Below are 18,470 nucleotides of genomic sequence, written 5' to 3'. Positions count from 1 at the left end.
CTCTGCCCACAGAAACCGCTAAAATGTTATAAGAATAAGAGTCGATCCAGCACACCTCACTGCAAGAAACTGCAAAAATTATTTGCTTTTTAAATTAGGACAGTGTCAAGAATATTCATAACATATTTGTGTGCCGGATAAAATTTCGGCGATGCGAAAACAGAAGCCAAAAAAGGGACTGTCACGTTCTCTTTACGAGACAAATTCCAGCCGGCAGGAGTGCTTCTGCTGTTCACTGACAACAGCCCCCCCTGCGGGTCCGGGGGTTAGAATAGGCCCGAGGTATTCCTGCCTGTCGTAAGAGGCGACTAAAAGGAGTCCCTCCCCCTCAAGGGGGTAGTTAGCGCCTGCGTCCGGAGACGGACGGTTCCACGACCTATATTTGCGGTCATTTTGGTTTTTCACTTCCTTCCTTTGGTTGGTTCCTTTCTTTGTTCTTCTCCATCTCACTGTCTTACTTACTCTTTCCCTTGCCTTCTTCTCCTTGCATTCTTCTCCTTGCCTTCTTCTCCTTGCCTTCTTCTCCTTGCCTTCTTCTCCTTGCCTTCTTCTCCTTGCCTTCTTCTCCTTGCCTTCTTCTCCTTGCCTTCTTCTCCTTGCCTTCTTCTCCTTGCCTTCTTCTCCTTGCCTTCTTCTCCTTGCCTTCTTCTCCTTGCCTTCTTCTCCTTGCCTTCTTCTCCTTGCCTTCTTCTCCTTGCCTTCTTCTCCTTGCCTTCTTCTCCTTGCCTTCTTCTCCTTGCCTTCTTCTCCTTGCCTTCTTCTCCTTGCCTTCTTCTCCTTGCCTTCTTCTCCTTGCCTTCTTCTCCTTGCCTTCTTCTCCTTGCCTTCTTCTCCTTGCCTTCTTCTCCTTGCCTTCTTCTCCTTGCCTTCTTCTCCTTGCCTTCTTCTCCTTGCCTTCTTCTCCTTGCCTTCTTCTCCTTGCCTTCTTCTCCTTGCCTTCTTCTCCTTGCCTTCTTCTCCTTGCCTTCTTCTCCTTGCCTTCTTCTCCTTGCCTTCTTCTCCTTGCCTTCTTCTCCTTGCCTTCTTCTCCTTGCCTTCTTCTCCTTGCCTTCTTCTCCTTGCCTTCTTCTCCTTGCCTTCTTCTCCTTGCCTTCTTCTCCTTGCCTTCTTCTCCTTGCCTTCTTCTCCTTGCCTTCTTCTCCTTGCCTTCTTCTCCTTGCCTTCTTCTCCTTGCCTTCTTCTCCTTGCCTTCTTCTCCTTGCCTTCTTCTCCTTGCCTTCTTCTCCTTGCCTTCTTCTCCTTGCCTTCTTCTCCTTGCCTTCTTCTCCTTGCCTTCTTCTCCTTGCCTTCTTCTCCTTGCCTTCTTCTCCTTGCCTTCTTCTCCTTGCCTTCTTCTCCTTGCCTTCTTCTCCTTGCCTTCTTCTCCTTGCCTTCTTCTCCTTGCCTTCTTCTCCTTGCCTTCTTCTCCTTGCCTTCTTCTCCTTGCCTTCTTCTCCTTGCCTTCTTCTCCTTGCCTTCTTCTCCTTGCCTTCTTCTCCTTGCCTTCTTCTCCTTGCCTTCTTCTCCTTGCCTTCTTCTCCTTGCCTTCTTCTCCTTGCCTTCTTCTCCTTGCCTTCTTCTCCTTGCCTTCTTCTCCTTGCCTTCTTCTCCTTGCCTTCTTCTCCTTGCCTTCTTCTCCTTGCCTTCTTCTCCTTGCCTTCTTCTCCTTGCCTTCGTCTCCTTGCCTTCTTCTCCTTGCCTTCTTCTCCTTGCCTTCTTCTCCTTGCCTTCTTCTCCTTGCCTTCTTCTCCTTGCCTTCTTCTCCTTGCCTTCTTCTCCTTGCCTTCTTCTCCTTGCCTTCTTCTCCTTGCCTTCTTCTCCTTGCCTTCTTCTCCTTGCCTCCTTCTCCTTGCCTCCTTCTCCTTGCCTCCTTCTCCTTGCCTCCTTCTCCTTGCCTCCTTCTCCTTGCCTCCTTCTCCTTGCCTCCTTCTCCTTGCCTCCTTCTCCTTGCCTCCTTCTCCTTGCCTCCTTCTCCTTGCCTCCTTCTCCTTGCCTCCTTCTCCTTGCCTCCTTCTCCTTGCCTCCTTCTCCTTGCCTCCTTCTCCTTGCCTCCTTCTCCTTGCCTCCTTCTCCTTGCCTCCTTCTCCTTGCCTCCTTCTCCTTGCCTCCTTCTCCTTGCCTCCTTCTCCTTGCCTCCTTCTCCTTGCCTCCTTCTCCTTGCCTCCGTCTCCTTGCCTCCGTCTCCTTGCCTCCGTCTCCTTGCCTTCGTCTCCTTGCCTTCGTCTCCTTGCCTTCGTCTCCTTGCCTTCGTCTCCTTGCCTTCGTCTCCTTGCCTTCGTCTCCTTGCCTTCGTCTCCTTGCCTTCGTCTCCTTGCCTTCGTCTCCTTGCCTTCGTCTCCTTGCCTTCGTCTCCTTGCCTTCGTCTCCTTGCCTTCGTCTCCTTGCCTTCGTCTCCTTGCCTTCGTCTCCTTGCCTTCGTCTCCTTGCCTTCGTCTCCTTGCCTTCGTCTCCTTGCCTTCGTCTCCTTGCCTTCGTCTCCTTGCCTTCGTCTCCTTGCCTTCGTCTCCTTGCCTTCGTCTCCTTGCCTTCGTCTCCTTGCCTTCGTCTCCTTGCCTTCGTCTCCTTGCCTTCGTCTCCTTGCCTTCGTCTCCTTGCCTTCGTCTCCTTGCCTTCGTCTCCTTGCCTTCGTCTCCTTGCCTTCGTCTCCTTGCCTTCGTCTCCTTGCCTTCGTCTCCTTGCCTTCGTCTCCTTGCCTTCGTCTCCTTGCCTTCGTCTCCTTGCCTTCGTCTCCTTGCCTTCGTCTCCTTGCCTTCGTCTCCTTGCCTTCGTCTCCTTGCCTTCGTCTCCTTGCCTTCGTCTCCTTGCCTTCGTCTCCTTGCCTTCGTCTCCTTGCCTTCGTCTCCTTGCCTTCGTCTCCTTGCCTTCGTCTCCTTGCCTTCGTCTCCTTGCCTTCGTCTCCTTGCCTTCGTCTCCTTGCCTTCGTCTCCTTGCCTTCGTCTCCTTGCCTTCGTCTCCTTGCCTTCGTCTCCTTGCCTTCGTCTCCTTGCCTTCGTCTCCTTGCCTTCGTCTCCTTGCCTTCGTCTCCTTGCCTTCGTCTCCTTGCCTTCGTCTCCTTGCCTTCGTCTCCTTGCCTTCGTCTCCTTGCCTTCGTCTCCTTGCCTTCGTCTCCTTGCCTTCGTCTCCTTGCCTTCGTCTCCTTGCCTTCGTCTCCTTGCCTTCGTCTCCTTGCCTTCGTCTCCTTGCCTTCGTCTCCTTGCCTTCGTCTCCTTGCCTTCGTCTCCTTGCCTTCGTCTCCTTGCCTTCGTCTCCTTGCCTTCGTCTCCTTGCCTTCGTCTCCTTGCCTTCGTCTCCTTGCCTTCGTCTCCTTGCCTTCGTCTCCTTGCCTTCGTCTCCTTGCCTTCGTCTCCTTGCCTTCGTCTCCTTGCCTTCGTCTCCTTGCCTTCGTCTCCTTGCCTTCGTCTCCTTGCCTTCGTCTCCTTGCCTTCGTCTCCTTGCCTTCGTCTCCTTGCCTTCGTCTCCTTGCCTTCGTCTCCTTGCCTTCGTCTCCTTGCCTTCGTCTCCTTGCCTTCGTCTCCTTGCCTTCGTCTCCTTGCCTTCGTCTCCTTGCCTTCGTCTCCTTGCCTTCGTCTCCTTGCCTTCGTCTCCTTGCCTTCGTCTCCTTGCCTTCGTCTCCTTGCCTTCGTCTCCTTGCCTTCGTCTCCTTGCCTTCGTCTCCTTGCCTTCGTCTCCTTGCCTTCGTCTCCTTGCCTTCGTCTCCTTGCCTTCGTCTCCTTGCCTTCGTCTCCTTGCCTTCGTCTCCTTGCCTTCGTCTCCTTGCCTTCGTCTCCTTGCCTTCCTCTCCTTGCCTTCCTCTCCTTGCCTTCCTCTCCTTGCCTTCCTCTCCTTGCCTTCTTCTCTTTGCCTTCTTCTCTTTGCCTTCTCTGGTCTCCGCCTCGGCGTTTGAGACAGTCTGTCCTCTCTCTCCCTCTCTCTCTTCTTTTTCCTCTTCTTCCTTCCTCCCTGTGCGCGCCTGAAGGCCGACCCACGCGTTCGCACGCGTAGCCGGTGACGGGGTAACGCGTAATTCCCCGCCCTGGGTAGACAAGTAAGGCACGCACGTACCCCCTGGTAAAGGCCAGGCCCAGGGAGGGGTGATTGCCTGAGCTGATACCTTCTGACCATACCGATTGGTCCCTCCGTCTGTTTCTCGGGAGGTGTGACCTGAGGTGTCAACATTCACCTAAGGCGGGAGTGCCCTCTGAGAGGGTCCCCACAAGGAAGGAGCGCGCCATCGGAGACGCTGGCAATCATGGGGGATTCCTCCACAATGGATTTCTCTTCTTCTTCTCTCTCGACTTCTGCCCACAAACGGAAACTTGACCAGCCACCAGTGACAAAAGTACTACCGCCTGCCCCACAGTTCCTCGTCGTTTCTCGATCTGAGGACGGAAAGGATTTTTCCTCTGTCAACCCTTTCTTATTCCAGAAGGGCGTAGATCCCATAGCCGGAACTGTTAAATCTTGTACCAGGTTGCGTAACGGTACCTTATTACTAGAAACTGAGAGCGCCTTTCAGGCACAAAAACTGCTTCGGGCCACACTCCTGTACACGTTCTCTGTCTGGGTGGAGGCTCACCGCACTTTGAATTCGTCTCGTGGTGTGGTTTATACTAGATCACTCGACGGATTGACTGACGAGGAGATTCAGTCTTTCCTCGCTGAGCAGGGCGTGACGGCTGTCCATAGGGTCATGAAAAAGGTCAACAATGACCTTGTACTGACCCGGACACTTTTCTCGACCTTTGATAGTGTTCAGCTGCCGTCACGCATGAAAGCTGGCTACGAGGTTATTTCTGTTCGCCCCTATGTCCCGGCACCTACGCGCTGCTACCAGTGTCAGCGTTTTAATCACACTCGACGGTCTTGTTCCAATGCAGCTAAATGTGTCACTTGCGGCAAGGATGCCCATGAGGGTGACTGTCCACCTCCGTCTCGTCGTTGTGTGAACTGTCAGGGTGACCATGCAGCGTCTTCCCGCGACTGTCCCATCTACAAGGAAGAACGCTGTATCCAAGAAATTCGGGTCAAAGACAAAGTGTCCACCTCGGCTCCTCGCAAGCTATTTGCTAGTAGGAAGCCCACGCTGCTACCAGCGGGGAAATACAGTACTGTCCTCGCCTCGCCTCTCCTCGGACTGCCAGGGAGGTGGCGACGCAGACATGCGATCTGACCTTCAGCACTACGATCGTCGGTTAGGCCAGTGCTAAGATCGCGCGGTCGACGTCTCCTCTTCCTCCCGTCACCCCTCCAACACAAGCACCTTCATCAGCTTCTGCCAAGACGAAGACTCAGAAGTCAGATGCACAGGCCTTCAAGAAGGAACCGTCCCCTGCAGACTTCCTACGTACCTCGCACTCCCAGCCGTCGACCAGTACTTCCACTAAAAGACCTTTCAAGAAGGCTCATAGGAAGCACAGTTCTCCTTCTCCTCCACGGCGCATTTCTTCTCCTGCGCCACCCAGCGGTTGCCGCCCCAGGCCGTCATCCGTTTCGCCTGGCCGCACCGCTGGTAGCCGAGCATCTGGCCGTCCACCGGCGGAGGAAGCTCCTCCTCCCGGCCATCTTAACGAGATGGCCGATGAACCTATAGAACCAATGGCCGATGACTGTCCGCCTACTGATAGCGGTGGCAGTACTCACTCGAAGCCAGGCCCTCAGCGGCCTTCGCGGTGACCCCTTTTTTTATCTTCCTTTTCTTGTCACGATGGCACTTATTCATTGGAATATTCGCAGCATTCGCTCCAACCGAGAGACTTAAAGTTGCTGCTCCGCTTGCACCGTCCGCTCGTCGTAGCCCTCCAGGAAACGAAGCTACGCCCATGCGATCAAATTGCCTTGGTACACTACACCTCTGTGCGTTTTGACCTACCCCCTGTGGCAGGTATTCCGGCTCATGGAGGGGTTATGTTGCTGGTCCGGGATGATATTTACTACGATCCCATCACATTGCACACCGGCCTGCAGGCAGTTGCCGTCAGAATTACTCTCCCCACTTCTACATTTTCCATTTGTACCGTTTACACTCCGTCGTCGTCTGCCGTTACCAGGGCAGACATGATGCAAATTATTGCTCAGCTACCTGCACCATTTTTGTTAACTGGAGACTTCAATGCCCACCATCCCCTTTGGGGCTCTCCAGCATCCTGCCCGAAGGGGTCCCTGTTAGCAGACCTTTTCAATCAGCTCAATCTTGTCTGCCTCAATACTGGCGCCTCTACTTTTCTTTCGGACACATCTCACACATACTCCCATTTAGACCTCTCTATATGTACTACCCAACTTGCACGCCGGTTTGAGTGGTATGCACTTCCTGATACATACTCGAGCGACCACTTCCCGTGTGTCATCCATCTCCTGCATCATACCCCCTCTCCGTGCTCAGCTAGTTGGAACATCTCCAAAGCAGACTGGGGGCTCTTCTCTTCCAGGGCGACCTTTCAGGATCAAACCTTCACAAGCTGCGATAGTCAGGTCGCACATCTCACGGAAGTCATTCTCACTGCTGCTGAATATTCCATCCCTCACACTACTTCTTCTCCACGTCGCGTACCGGTCCGCTGGTGGACCGCGGCATGTAGAGACGCTTTACGTGCTCGTCGACGTGCTTTACGCACCTTTAAACGCCACCCTACAGTGGCGAATTGTATCACTTATAAACGATTACGTGCGCAGTGCCGTCGTATTATTAAAGAAAGCAAGAAAGCCAGCTGGGCTGCTTTCACAAGAACCTTCAACAGTTTTACTCCTTCTGTTATCTGGGGTAGCCTGCGCCGTCTACCTGGCACTAAGGTCCACTCACCAGTTTCTGGCTTGACGGTCGCGAATGACGTCCTTGTGGCCCCTGAGGATATCTCCAATGCCTTCGGCCGCTTTTTCGCAGAGGTTTCGAGCTCCGCTCATTACCACCCTGCCTTCCTCGCCCGAAAACAGGCAGAGGAGGCTAGGCCACCTAACTTCCGCTCCTCGAATCGTGAAAGTTATAATGCCCCTTTCACCATGCGGGAACTCGAAAATGCACTTGCCCGGTCACGGTCCTCCGCTCCAGGGCCTGATTCCATTCACATTCAGATGCTGAAGAACCTTTCTCCTGCGGGTAAAGGTTTCCTTCTTCGTACTTGTAATCGCATCTGGATTGAGGGACATGTTCCCGTATGCTGACGCGAGTCTATTGTTGTACCGATTCCTAAGCCGGGGAAGGACAAGCACTTGCTTTCCAGTTATCGACCCATCTCGCTTACCAGCTGTGTCTGTAAGGTGATGGAGCGAATGGTTAACTCTCGTTTGGTTTGGCTGCTCGAATCTCGGCGCCTACTTACCAATGTACAATGTGGATTTCGTAGGCGCCGCTCTGCTGTTGACCATCTGGTTACCTTGCCGACCTTCATTATGAATAACTTCTTGCGGAAGTGCCCGACCGCGGCTGTGTTCTTTGATTTGGAGAAGGCTTACGACACCTGTTGGAGGGCGGGCATTCTCCACACCATGCATACATGGGGCCTTCGCGGTCGCCTCCCTCTTTTTATTCGTTCCTTTTTAATGGATCGACAGTTCAGGATACGTGTGGGTTCTGTCCTGTCAGACACCTTTCGCCAGGAGAATGGGGTGCCACAAGGCTCAGTTTTGAGCGTCGCTGTCTTCGCCATAGCGATCAATCCAATAATGGATTGCCTCCCAGCTGATGTATCAGGCTCCCTTTTCGTGGACGATTTTACCATCTATTGCAGCGCGCAGCGTACATGTTTCCTGGAGTGCTGTCTTCAGCGTTCTCTTGACCGTCTTTACTCCTGGACTGTCGCCAATGGCTTCCGTTTTTCTGCCGAGAAGACTGTCTGTATTAACTTCTGGCGCTACAAAGAGTTTCTCCCACCGTCCTTACGACTCGGTCCCGTTGCTCTCCCATTCGTGGAGACAACAAAATTTTTAGGTCTTACATTTGACAGGAAACTTAGTTGGTCTCCACATGTGTCATATTTGGCTGCCCGTTGTACCCGTTCTCTAAATGTCCTCCGTGTTCTCAGTGGTATGTCGTGGGGAGCGGATCGAACCGTCCTACTTCGCCTATATCGGTCGATCGTCCGCTCCAAGCTGGATTATGGGAGTTTCGTATACTCCTCTGCACGACCGTCCATCTTACGCCGCCTCAACTCCATACAACATCGGGGTTTACGTCTTGCGATCGGAGCGTTTTATACTAGTCCCGTCGACAGTCTTCATGCTGAAGCCGGTGAATTGCCACTCACCTACCGGCGCGATATACTGCTTTGTCGGTATGCCTGTCGGCTACTGTCAATGCCCGACCACCCGTCTTATCATTCCTTTTTTGACGACTCTCTCGACCGTCAATACGGGTTGTACGTCTCTGCCCTGCTACCCCATGGAGTTCGCTTTCGTCGCCTCCTTCAACACCTTGATTTTTCACTCCCTGCAACCTTTAGAGTGGGCGAGAGCCACACGCCACCTTGGCTCCAGGCTCAGGTTCACGTTCACCTTGACCTCAGCTCGCTCCCAAAGGAGGTTACCCCCGGTTCGGTATGCCACTCCCGTTTTGTCGAACTTCGTTTGAAGTTCATTAATATGACCTTCATTTATACAGATGGCTCTACGACCAATGACGGGGTCGGGTGTTCTTTTATTGTCGGGGCACAAAGTTTCAAATACCGGGTCCATGGCCATTGTTCGGTCTTCACAGCTGAGCTCTTTGCCCTCTACCAGGCTGTTCTTTACATCTGCCGCCACCAGCATTCTGCATATGTCATCTGCTCCGATTCCCTGAGCGCCATCCAGAGCCTCAGTGATCCGTACCCGGTTCACCCTTTCGTGCACCGGATCCAACGCTCTCTTCAGTAGCTGGTGGACGACGGTTCTCCGGTTAGCTTTATGTGGGTTCCTGGCCATGTCGGTATCCCTGGGAACGAAGCTGCAGATGTCGCGGCCAAGGCTGCGGTCCTCCAGCCTCAGACAGCTTCTTGTTGTGTCCCTTCATCATATTGTAGCAGGGTAATTTGTCGGCGCATTTTATCGCTGTGGCATGCCGATTGGGCTGCACTTACGGACAACAAGCTTCGGGCCTAGAAACCTCTTCCCGCGGCTTGGACGTCCTCCTCACGCCCTTCTCGGCGGGAGGAGGTCGTTTTGGCCCGGTTACGAATTGGACACTGCCGGTTCAGCCATCGCCATCTGCTGACGGCTGCGCCGGCGCCGTTCTGCCCATGTGGGCAATTGCTGACGGTCCGCCACATTTTAACGTCCTGTCCGGATTTTACTACACTGCGTCTTGATCTTGGCCTGCCATGTACTCTGGATGCTATTTTAGCGGATGACCTAGGAGCAGCTGCTCGCGTTCTTCGTTTTATCAACTTGACAAACCTGTCTAAGGACATTTGATTATGCTGTTTTTTTTTAATCCTATGTCTATTACTACGTCTTATATAGTGTTGTCCCTTTTAGTTGCTGTTTTAACCTTGTGCCTCGCGGTGCATTCCTAACTTAGTCTGGGCGCTAATGATCATTGTAGTTGTGCGCCCTAAAACCACAAAAAAAACTGACAACAGAGAAACAGGCGACAGTGAAATTAAATTATTCTGCATTGTCGTTCTTTGGTAGCACATTTACGTCGAGTAATCAGAGTTGGTCAGTTCATCGCTTCGTGTTTAAAGGAAAAATCTTTGTGCTCGTGTGCCGTGTTTAAAATAAAAAGCTTTGTGCTCATGTGCGGTGTAGTACGATTGGAACCAGATACAGTCCTTCTTTCCGTTTACAATTTTTTTTCTTTTGCTTTGACTGTTGGTTGACAGTTTTGTAAGTGCGTTAACATGAATAACAGTGAAGAAAGCAAACGTGCAAAATTAAGTGGGGCGGCGTTTCGTAAATTATCGAAGAAGGGCGAGAACGAGAATCCAATGTTCTAAAAACGCTTGGCAGAGTAGTCAAATTTTTCGCAAAAAACGTTACTGGTTCGACTTCGAATTAAAGTAGCACGGATGATATTTCTGGCACTGTAGCCGTTGTAAAAGAAGTAAATACAGACGAAACAAAAGTTAAAAAGAAAGAATAGCAATTTGTTCCTGATTTCGAGTTTCACGAAAAACTAAGTGTGGAGTCAGCCATTACAAAAAGAAATAACCTCGTTAATGATGATACTGCAGAATGGTGTGTCAATGAATCAGCAATCGACATTCTCTTACAACGTGGCATTAATCAAAATTGTAACGGTGTTTTTTCTCTAATTCAAGAATATCAATAGGCGATAAAACCTGATATTTGAACAAAAATGTATTTTACCTTTAACTTTTAAATGGTGAATCAACTTCGCGTAATTTTCTAGTATACTCCCGTAGCACCGGTGCTGTTTTTTGCGCACGATGTAGATTGTTCGGAGGTAAGACCGCGATTGCTACTAATGGTATTGCAGATTGGAAAAATATCTCTAATATTTTATCCCATCATGAGAATTCACTTGAACACAAAAATTCTGAATTATCATTCTTAAGAAAAAAGTGTCCGCCCCTCGTGGTCTCGCGGTAGCGTTCTCGCTTCCCGAGCACGGGGTCCTGGGTTCGATTCCCGGCGGGGTCAGGGATTTTTCCTGCCTCGAGATGACTGGGTGTTGTTGTGTCGTCTTCATCATCATCATTCATCCCCATTACGGTCGGAGGAAGGCAACGGCAAACCACCTCCATTAGGACCTTGCCTAGTAAGGCGGTGCGAGTCTCCCGCATCGTTCCTCTACGCTCTGTAAAGAAGCATGGGACTTCATTTCCATTTCCAAGAAAAAAGTCACTTGGAACAATAGATAACCATATCAATTTCATTTGTTGAGACAGAAAAAATGTACTGGCGCAGTGTGTTGAAAAGGGTGTTTGCAGTAGTGAAGAAGCTAACAAGTCGTGGACGCAATGAAAGATTCCATTCATTACATAATGGTCAATTTATGTCGTCTCTTGAACTTATAGCCGAGTTTGATCCTTTTCTCGCAGAGCACATTGAACGATATGGAAATCTAGTGCAGGGACAAAAAAGTTATCTTTCATCAACTATCTGTGATGAAATAATAGAGCTTCTTTCTGAACGAATGAAAAGAATTATCATGAGTGAAATAAAACAGGCCAAATGTTTCTCTATAATAGTAGATTCTACTGCGGACATTTCACATATTGATCAATTATCTTTCATATTAAGATATTTAAACAAGAATGGTGAACCTGTTGAACGTTTCCTTCTGTTTTTACCAAACCCGTGACAAAGTCCGAAAACTTAGCTGAGGCCATATTAAAAGTGCTGCCTAGAAATTCCATTGATGTTACTGACTGTAAAGGCCATCTTATGACAACGCAAGCAATATATCAGGAACCTACACTGGTTTGCAGGCACGAAATCCGAAAGCGCATTCTGTGCCTTGTGCAGCACATTCTTTGAATGTAGTCGGCACTATAACCTGTTCATCATAACAATAAACCTGATGTAAACATTGCAATAAGTATTCTTCCGCGTTTGCTGGAACCTCATTGTATTTCCACTTCACGTGAGACTGCAGCCAAGCTGTCTCGAGTACTGTCAAGTACGATAATAAGTGTACGTTCTGTGCTGTGCGTTACGCGTACATCGACTAAGCGATAATACGGGACAACAGCTTTCCCTGCGCATTTAACTTGGACGGCGCTGGTCGGTCAGCTGGTACAGCTAGGCTGCACTGACGGGGCCAGCTGCAGTTCACACGTAATAAGAGAGGAGCAGAGGAGCAATACACCTTCGAATGTCGTTTAATTTTAAGGAGAATGAAATAATACACTGCAAATCTCCCACAATACGCTCCTTAGACGACTAGATGAAAACTGCAATAAATTATCGTTTTTAGCTAACGTACTACTGCAGTTAAAAACAAGACTGATGAAAATTCCAGACTTAACCACAGAGTAATTTTTCTGCATAAGCTGTGTGTAACGTGAGAGAGTATTGAAGGATTTCACCGTCTAGTTAAACATTGAAGCCACTGTAGGTATTAGTCGCCTGGTAATCTCTTAGCTCCTTCCTTATCCGAATCCGAGAAATACATTTCAGTTCTGGAAGTGTCACCTCCTACGTTGATAAAAAGCCCATCAACAACATAATCCAAGAAGCCAACCAGGCGCAGCATTTTCTGTTCTTCTTTTATCCGCCAGCGTTCGGCAATGACGTGTGAAAAAGCTGCGTGCGTTAGTTCCAGTACGTCTGGGAGCTTAACAGTCTTGTTACTTCGCAGGCCAAATCCAGTAACTTGGCTCCAGATCAGTTCTGTTGAGTTCATATTGTAATGGTACAGTAGCAAATGTAAAAATGCAGCATTTGTATGAGGTGTATGTGTGAAAATGATTCTACGATACTTATCTACCTCTGTAATATAAAACAAAATGGTTCTGAGCACTATGGGACTTAACTTCTGAGGTCATCAGTCCCCTAGAACTTAGAACTACTTAAACCTAACTAACCTAAGGACATCGCACACATTCATGCCCGAGGCAGGATTCGAACCTGCGACCGTAGCGGTCGCGCGGTTCCAGACTGTAGCGCCTAGAACCGCTCGGCCACTCTGGCCGGCTAATATAAAACGATGGACATAGTCCAAATAAAGAGGATTTGGTTTTTAAGTTGTTCCTTACAAATTAAAGTATGTTTTCTTAATTTAAGCAACTTTTATGAAGTCTTTAATAAAACATCGATAATTAAGAGTTTGCGTTTGAAATGGAAACAGAAATTTCGCATCCAGTATGTAATTATAAACAAGACATGCATTATTAAAAATAAATGATGATGAGTTTTATAATTTCAAATTGAACGAGAAAAAATGATACTAAGAAGATTTGAACTAACGAATCATTACCTGGGTTTGATTTATTTACCATTGCGCTACAGACTACGCTAAACGTTCGACGTGGTTTTCTGAATCAACTGCGTTACATACGGCCGTGGGAAAACTTCAAAGCCGATTAGCTCCATAAATTTATGATAAAAATTAAGAACAGCCTATTTCATAATCCAAGCTTCTACTCCATCTCTGATGATGGCGTTGTCGGTGGGACGTTGAACTATAATGTTCCTTTTCATCAGCTCAAGAATCTTCGCAAAACCATATTTTTGGGTACCGATCTGACAGTGAGAAACAGAGATAGAGGCGTAGTCCGAACACATGCAAAGGTGTCTAAAGTTTAAACGAGAATACTTTGAGAAACGATAACACAATTTGTGCTAGAACATGTATCGATACCGCCCCACGGACGTCAGATTTGGCAACAGAATTGCAAGTTTCCATCAGACGCCAATAGCGATCGTGGGAGATGCGGCGGATCCATTGGTGCACGCCCGCTGAGCCACGTCTCCAGCGACTCAGTACCACGAGCGCCCCCTGCCGCCGCAATAGAGGGTGGCTGCGAGGAGTCACTCACCCCACTCAGTCTTGTAGCCTCTTTGCTACATGACACAGCGTGAACACCGCCTAGTCGTGACTCAGACACGATTGTTCATTCTTAGTTCAAAAAGCCTCATTCTTGTTGACATTGTGATAGCTGGACTCCGTTTCTAACTGCATTCGCTTGGAGAAATGCAAGTAAATCTCCTCTTTGCTGTGTTAACTTCTTCACTAAACATTTATTCTCGTGTCCAGCTGTTCTATAACGACAGTTGCCACACTACTTTGTAGTCCACCCCTGTGTACCGTTGTGAACGCAACAGTTTTTGCAAAAAAAAATTTAAAGACGGTGCTAGTAACTGTGAAGATAAAAGTATCGATTCATGTTTCTCTAACAATGGGCCTCACAAATTGGTCTGCCCTCTCAGATTTTCTTACGTTATCTGAAGGTCAGTGTCCAGACATCAATTTACTAAAGCAGTGAGACCAATTCTCGAACACCTCATTAGAAGATTAGAAGATATCCAACAGCTGTTGAGTACAAAACGTTTCGACTGTTTTAATGAAGTCGCTGGTAACCGAGTGCATAGCATGTGTCATGTAACTGTAAAGTCCGTGGTTCGACTGTGGCAGTGATATTTTTAGTGTTGTTTAAATCTGTATTTTTTATAAGCTGTTAATATTAACAAATATTGAATCGTGTTTTTAGTGAAAATGACATCTTTTTATTTTTAATAGCATGAAAATGTGTATGTTAAAGTTAAATTTAGCAGAAAAATGTGATACACCAAACAGAAAATAAAATACTTTTTATTCATAGATAGGGAATGTTATTAGTGTTTTATATAGTTTTCATTTAACAATAAGGCATTTCCTATGTCTCTCACATTTTAATGTGAAGAGTAATTAAAAATAAAAGATGCTTTTGTTAAAAGTAGTTATCCAGTATTTATTAATTAAGATTTCCATTTATAATAGCTATGGAATTAAAATAAAAATTTAAGTAAGTTGCCACTAGCGAGATTCGAACCAGAATTTTCCAGTTCCAGGACGTTTGCGCTACACTATCAGTTACCGGCGAATCTTGTAAATAGGATTTAAATATTTTGTACTTTACAGCGTTAGAATATCTTCTAACCTTCAAAGTTGATGTTTTCGAGCTTTTTATAAAAACAATCGGATATTAATGCTTCACTAAATGAGTGCGCGGACACTGACCTTCGAACTGCGCAGGCGGAATAAGAATCGCAACGCCAAGGAGGAATTGTGAGACATAAACGAAAGTTAGTAGGAGTCATTCTACATCTCAAAAGTGATGTCTGTTCAGATTTCGCCCCAGTCGCGGAAGAGTGGCCCTAATAGCGCCACTACAAGGATGCAAATCAAGTTCGCTTTTTAAATACACGCTATAACGGTTGTGAACGTTAGTTACCTTTGAGATTGGACGTGATGTTTTGATCTTAATCAAGAATGCGGCAAAGACGCCATTATCAAGACCTGGCTGAGTTTGAGCGAGGAGATGTAATAGGTCGACGAGAATGTGGATGTTCCTTCTGCGCTATTGCAGAAAGACTTGGCAGGAAGGTAGCCACTCTACATGATTGCTGGCAGAAGTGGTCACGAAAATGTTCGGTCTCAAGATGACGAGGCTCCGAACAGCCACGCGGCGCTGCCCAGAGGGAAGACGATCGTGTTTGGCGCATGCTCTGGCACATCTTACTGTATTTGCAGCAGCAATCTGAGCTGATGGCATCACATGACACAGCGAACTTTTACAAATCGATTACTTCAAGGACAGCTCCGAGCCAGAGGCTCTGCAGCGTGCATTCCATTGACCCCCAAACCACCGCCGTTTACTACTTCCGTGATGTGAAGCTAGACCACGTCGGAGGGTAAGGTGGAGATGTGTTTTTTAATGAAAGCTGGTTCTGCCTCGGTGCCAGTGATGGCTCTGCATTTGTTATGAGACCAGTTCAGGGCCAACCTGTTTGCGTGCTACACACAGTGGACCTACACCTGGAGTTATTATCTAGGGTTATCCCAGTCACCTTGACTGCGAAATTGTACATCAATATGGCGAGTCGATATGTTGTGCTGGCATTCATGAACAGCATTCCACGGGGTGTCTTGCAGCCGGATAACAATCGCGCACTTACGGCTGCTGTAACTTATTCTACAGAAGTGTCGACCTGTTGCCTTGGCATTCTAGATCATGAGATCTGTCTCCAACCGAGCGTGTATGGGACATCATCGGGCGGCAACTCCAGCGTCATCCACAGCGAGCATTAACCGTCCCTGTGTTGAGCGACCAACCGCAACAGGCATGGAACTCGATCCCACAGCCGCGCGGGGTTAGCCGAGCTGTCTAGGGGGCTGCAGTCATGGACTGTGCGGCTGATCCCGGCGGAGGTTCGATTCCTCCCTCGGGCATGGGTCTATGTGTTTGTCCTTAGGATAATTTAGGTCAAGTAGTGTGTAAGCTTAGGGACTGATGACCTTAGCAGTTAAGTCCTATAAGCTTTCACACACACTTTTTTTTTCCATCCCACAAACTGACATCTGGCACCTCTACAACACAGTGCATGTAAGTCTGCGTGCTTGCATTGAACATTCTGGCGGGGCGGTCACACTGGTTGTAAATGTAGCAGCATTTCACATTTGGAATGGCCTATGTCGCGCTTACATTAACATGTGATCTTGCAGTGTTAATTACTAAATAGAATGAGATTTTCACTCTGCAGCGGAGTGTGCGCTGATATGAAACTTCCTGGCGGATTAAAACTGTGTGCCGGACCGAGACTCGAACTCGGGACATTTGCCTTTCGCGGCCAAGTGCTCTACCATCTGAGCTACCCGAACACGACTCACGACCCGTCCTCACAGCTTCAGTTCTGCCAATACCTCGTCTCCTACCTTCCAAACTTCACAGAAGCACTGCGAAACGTAGGAGACTAGGTACGGGCAGAATTGAAGCTGTAAGGAGGGGTCGTGAGTCGTGCGCGGTAGATACAGGCTCCCAGGTAGATACCATTTTCTTGACTTCCGGAAGGCGTTCGATACAGTTCCACACTGTCGCTGATAAACAAAGTAAGAGCCTACGGAATATCAGACCAGCTGTGTGGCTGGATTGAAGAGTTTTTAGCAAACAGAACACAGCATGTTGTTCTCAATGGAGAGACGTCTACAGACGTTAAACCTCTGGCGTGCCAGAGGATAGTGTTATGGGACCATTGCTTTTCACAATATATATAAATAACCTAGCAGATAGTGTCGGAAGTTCCATGCGGCTTTTCACGGATGATGCTGTAGTATACAGAGAAGTTGCAGCATTAGAAAATTGCAGCGAAATGCTGGAAGATCTGCAGCGGATCAGCACTTCGTGACCCTTAACAAAGACAAATGAAATGTATTGCGAATACATAGAAAGAAGGATCCTTTATTGTATGATTATATGGTAGCCGAACAAACACTGGTACCAGTTACTTCTGTAAAATATCTGGGAGTATGCGTACGGAAAGATTTGAAGTGGAATGATCATATAAAAGTAATTGTTGGTAAGGCGGGTGCCAGGTTGAGATTCATTGGCAGAGTCCTTAGAAAATGTAGGCCATCAACAAAGGAGGTGGCTTACAAAACACTCGTTTGACCTATACTTGAGTATTGCTCATTAGTGTGGGATCCGTACCAGGTCGGGTTGACGGAGGAGTTAGAGAAGATCCAGAGAAGAGCGGCTCGTTTCGTCACAGGGTTATTTGGTAAGCGTGATAGCGTTACGGAGATGTTTAGCAAACTCAAGTGGCAGACTCTGCAAGAGAGGCGCTCTGCATCGCGGTGTAGCTTGCTATCCAGGTTTCGAGAGGGTGCGTTTCTGGATGAGGTATCGAATATATTGCTTCCCCCTACTTATACCTCCTGAGGAGATCACGAACGTAAAATTAGAGAGATTCGAGCGCGCACGGAGGCTTTCCGGCAGTCGTTCTTCCCTCGAACCATACGCGACTGGAACAGAAAAGGGAGGTAATGACAGTGGCACGTTAAGTGTCCTCCGCCACACACCGTTGGGTAGCTTGCGGAGTATAAATGTAGATGTAGCTCAGATGGTAGAGCACTTGCCTGCGAAAGGCAAAGGTCCTGAGTTCGAGTCTCGGTCGGGAACACAGTTTTAATCTGCCAGGAAGTTTCAGTTATTAAGTATGTTATCTAGACAAATGTGTTCCCAAAATTTCATTACTCTACGTTAATTATTTTTGGTCGCAGTTTTTTCCGTCAGTGTGTGTAAGTACAAGGGAAACCGAAGAGGGCCAATGCGTATTGTACCTTTATCAGTAGATTATTTTGCATGCAACTCTGGAGATTGTCTCCCATACGCAAACAGATTTTCTGAAATGCCGACATTGTGTGATGAAACCTGGTCCGGCGGCAACCTACCGCAACTATCCGAGCTAGTCCCCGGCGCAGCGAGGAGCTAACGGCGCGTGCCCGGGCTGTGTGACGGCGCCCGGTGCGCGCCCTGCCCCTGACCCCGCCCCGGGTAGAGAGCGGTGACGTGCGCGCCGGCTGTCGGCCGCAGGCGCAGGCGGCTTTTGTGCCGGCTGGGCCGCTTCCCCGGGGACGATGCCATCTCGCTCTTGACGGCTTCGGCGCGGATTCCATTCCGCCGCCCGCGGCCCGATGAAAGGCCGCAGCTCGCAGATTCCGGGAGCTCCGGCAAAAGAAGAAAGGCGCCAAGTGTCGCAGTCGATGGCACAGCGAGACGTTCGCCAGCTCTCCGATACCGCCTGCGTCCCCAACCTACCGCTCCAGCCGGGCGCATACGTCGCAGCTCGCACTCGACTCGCGTTCTGCATGCGACGGAAACAAATGTGCTGTTTCACGTAGAACAGGTCGATTCAGTACAATCAACAATAGTTGCAATGGCAGGTGTGGTAAGTTTTTTGTCTCGAGTCAGTAGAGCGTATAGGTATCTCCTCATGTAACTTCCTGGCAGATTAAAACTGTGTGCCGGACTGAGACTCGAACTCGGGACCTCTGCCTTTCACGGGCAATTGCTCTACTATCTGAGCTACTCAAGCACGACTCACGCCCCGTCCTCAGAGCTTTACTTCCGCCAGGCTCTGGCTAAGCCATGTCT

General features: G+C 48.7%; 1 protein-coding gene across 1 annotated transcript; it reads right to left on the bottom strand.

The window, feature by feature from the left end:
• Positions 1-458: 458 nt before the first annotated feature.
• Positions 459-17,960, bottom strand: LOC124789079 (trichohyalin-like). The gene is made up of 2 exons (XM_047256369.1): positions 17,810-17,960; positions 459-3,736 (listed from the first exon to the last, which is right to left on the bottom strand). Exons 1-2 carry the CDS (start codon positions 17,958-17,960, stop codon positions 459-461), a joined length of 3,429 nt encoding a protein of 1,142 aa, XP_047112325.1.
• Positions 17,961-18,470: the final 510 nt, after the last annotated feature.

This window comes from Schistocerca piceifrons, chromosome 3 (genome assembly GCF_021461385.2).
Source record: "Schistocerca piceifrons isolate TAMUIC-IGC-003096 chromosome 3, iqSchPice1.1, whole genome shotgun sequence".
Taxonomy (NCBI): Eukaryota; Metazoa; Arthropoda; class Insecta; order Orthoptera; family Acrididae; genus Schistocerca; species Schistocerca piceifrons.
The sequence above is the reverse complement of the archived record's forward strand: the minus strand, read 5'-3'. Positions and strand labels throughout refer to the sequence as shown.

Excerpts from the sequence above, each read along its gene's own strand:
- LOC124789079 (XM_047256369.1), bottom strand. The coding sequence starts at position 17,960 with ATGGCATCGTCCCCGGGGAAGCGGCCCAGCCGGCACAAAAGCCGCCTG. Across the intron at positions 3,737-17,809 it reads ACACAGCCCGGGCACGCGCC|GCAAGGAGACGAAGGCAAGG; the intron begins GTTAGCTCCTCG and ends AAGGAGACGAAG.